Source organism: Nicotiana tomentosiformis, chromosome 7, assembly GCF_000390325.3.
Source record: "Nicotiana tomentosiformis chromosome 7, ASM39032v3, whole genome shotgun sequence".
NCBI classification, from domain to species: domain Eukaryota; kingdom Viridiplantae; phylum Streptophyta; class Magnoliopsida; order Solanales; family Solanaceae; genus Nicotiana; species Nicotiana tomentosiformis.
Window position 1 is genome coordinate 1,192,878 of NC_090818.1, and position 1,411 is coordinate 1,194,288.

Below are 1,411 nucleotides of genomic sequence, written 5' to 3' on the forward strand. Positions count from 1 at the left end.
AATATGAAGATGACCAAAGTGAATCGACGATTTGTTGAGCAAGATGAGGCAAGGCACAAGGAGGGGTGTAGGGGAGAAATGAGTACCCAAATCAATACAGCTCCAGCAAAATTGGTGGCTGCCCAAAAGCCTACACCACCTCCCTAAGTAGCTCCGCCACTCAATTTGACCAGCGACACACCAAAGGACCAAGTAATTCAGCAGGTAACTCCATAGCCAGCACTGTCGAGTCAAAATTCCATAGCCAAAACTCCAAAAATTGGGGATGAAGGTAACGCAAAGGGGGACAAGACTTGAAACAAAGAGTAATAAAACCCAATGATAAGGAAAAAAGGGAAACCCTAGAAGGGGGGACCCAAGGTGCGCAATGACGATTAGAACTAGGACATGAGGAAAGGGATAAACAACCATGAAGGCAACAAATATGCATCCAGAGGAATCAAGTTGAGCTACATCGCACCTACAATTCAAGAAGAAATCAAAATTGTGGAACTGGAAAAGGAGGAGGTTGATGCAGAGATGGAAAAATGGAGGAGGGCAGTCATATTATATGTTGTGGGTGAATCCACCACAATTGGAGCAGTGGAAAGATTTATAGCAAGCCAATGGAAGATAACAGAGAAACCAAGGGTATATTATTACAATGAGGGCTACTTTCTCATTCATTTCCACAATATGGAGTACCGGAATAGAGCTATGTCATCAACCCCCAATACCATCAACAACAAACCAATAATTATGAGGGAATGGACAACGGATTTCAATTTCAAGGAAGAAATGCCGAGCACACTACCATTATGGGTAAGATTCCCTAATCTACCAATGAATTGTTGGGGTGTCAAGTCCTTAAGCAGAATTGCGAGCAGTCTTGGTGTGCCTATCTATGTAGACGATTGCACTACTAGAATTGATAGGATTTCCTATGCAAGAGTGCTCATAGAGATAGACATCACAAAAGAACTCCCAGATAAGACAGTAGTAAGGGATCCAAATGGAAGAAGTTTTGAACAGGAAGTGACCTATGATTGGAGACCAATACACTGCAACACATGTCTACCACATGCCAGGAAAAGGAGATTTATGAAAAAGCAAATGAGAAGCCCAAACAAGTGAGGAGGAATGCCCCTAAATTCAGGTAGGAATAACAAGTAAAAAGGGTAATACAAGATGAGAAAAAGAAAGGAATAATGGAAGCAACAAAGAAATAAAATGAAGAACCAGAAAAGCATGCGAGTATGAAGGTAGGGGACAAAAATATGAATGAAGGATGGATAGAAGTGAGGGGCAAATCAGCAGGAAAGAGTCAAGCAATGATGAATCTAAATGAAAGCATGCAAACCAGAAATGGTTTTGATCCACTGGAAGCAAGTGATCAGCAACAGATTGCACAACTAAGCGTAGCAATAGAAGT

The 1,411-nt window shown here is 41.5% G+C and overlaps 1 protein-coding gene across 1 annotated transcript; it reads left to right on the top strand.

Moving 5' to 3' along the window:
- The first annotated feature begins 387 nt into the window (after window positions 1–387).
- Window positions 388–1,113, top strand: LOC138895069 (uncharacterized). Its single transcript, XM_070179800.1, has one exon. It carries the CDS (start codon window positions 388–390, stop codon window positions 1,111–1,113), a length of 726 nt encoding a protein of 241 aa, XP_070035901.1.
- The last annotated feature ends 298 nt before the right edge of the window (window positions 1,114–1,411 follow it).

What these genes read in the sequence shown, in the direction of transcription:
- LOC138895069 (XM_070179800.1), top strand. Translation starts at nt 388, where the DNA reads ATGAGGAAAGGGATAAACAACCATGAAGGCAACAAATATGCATCCAGA.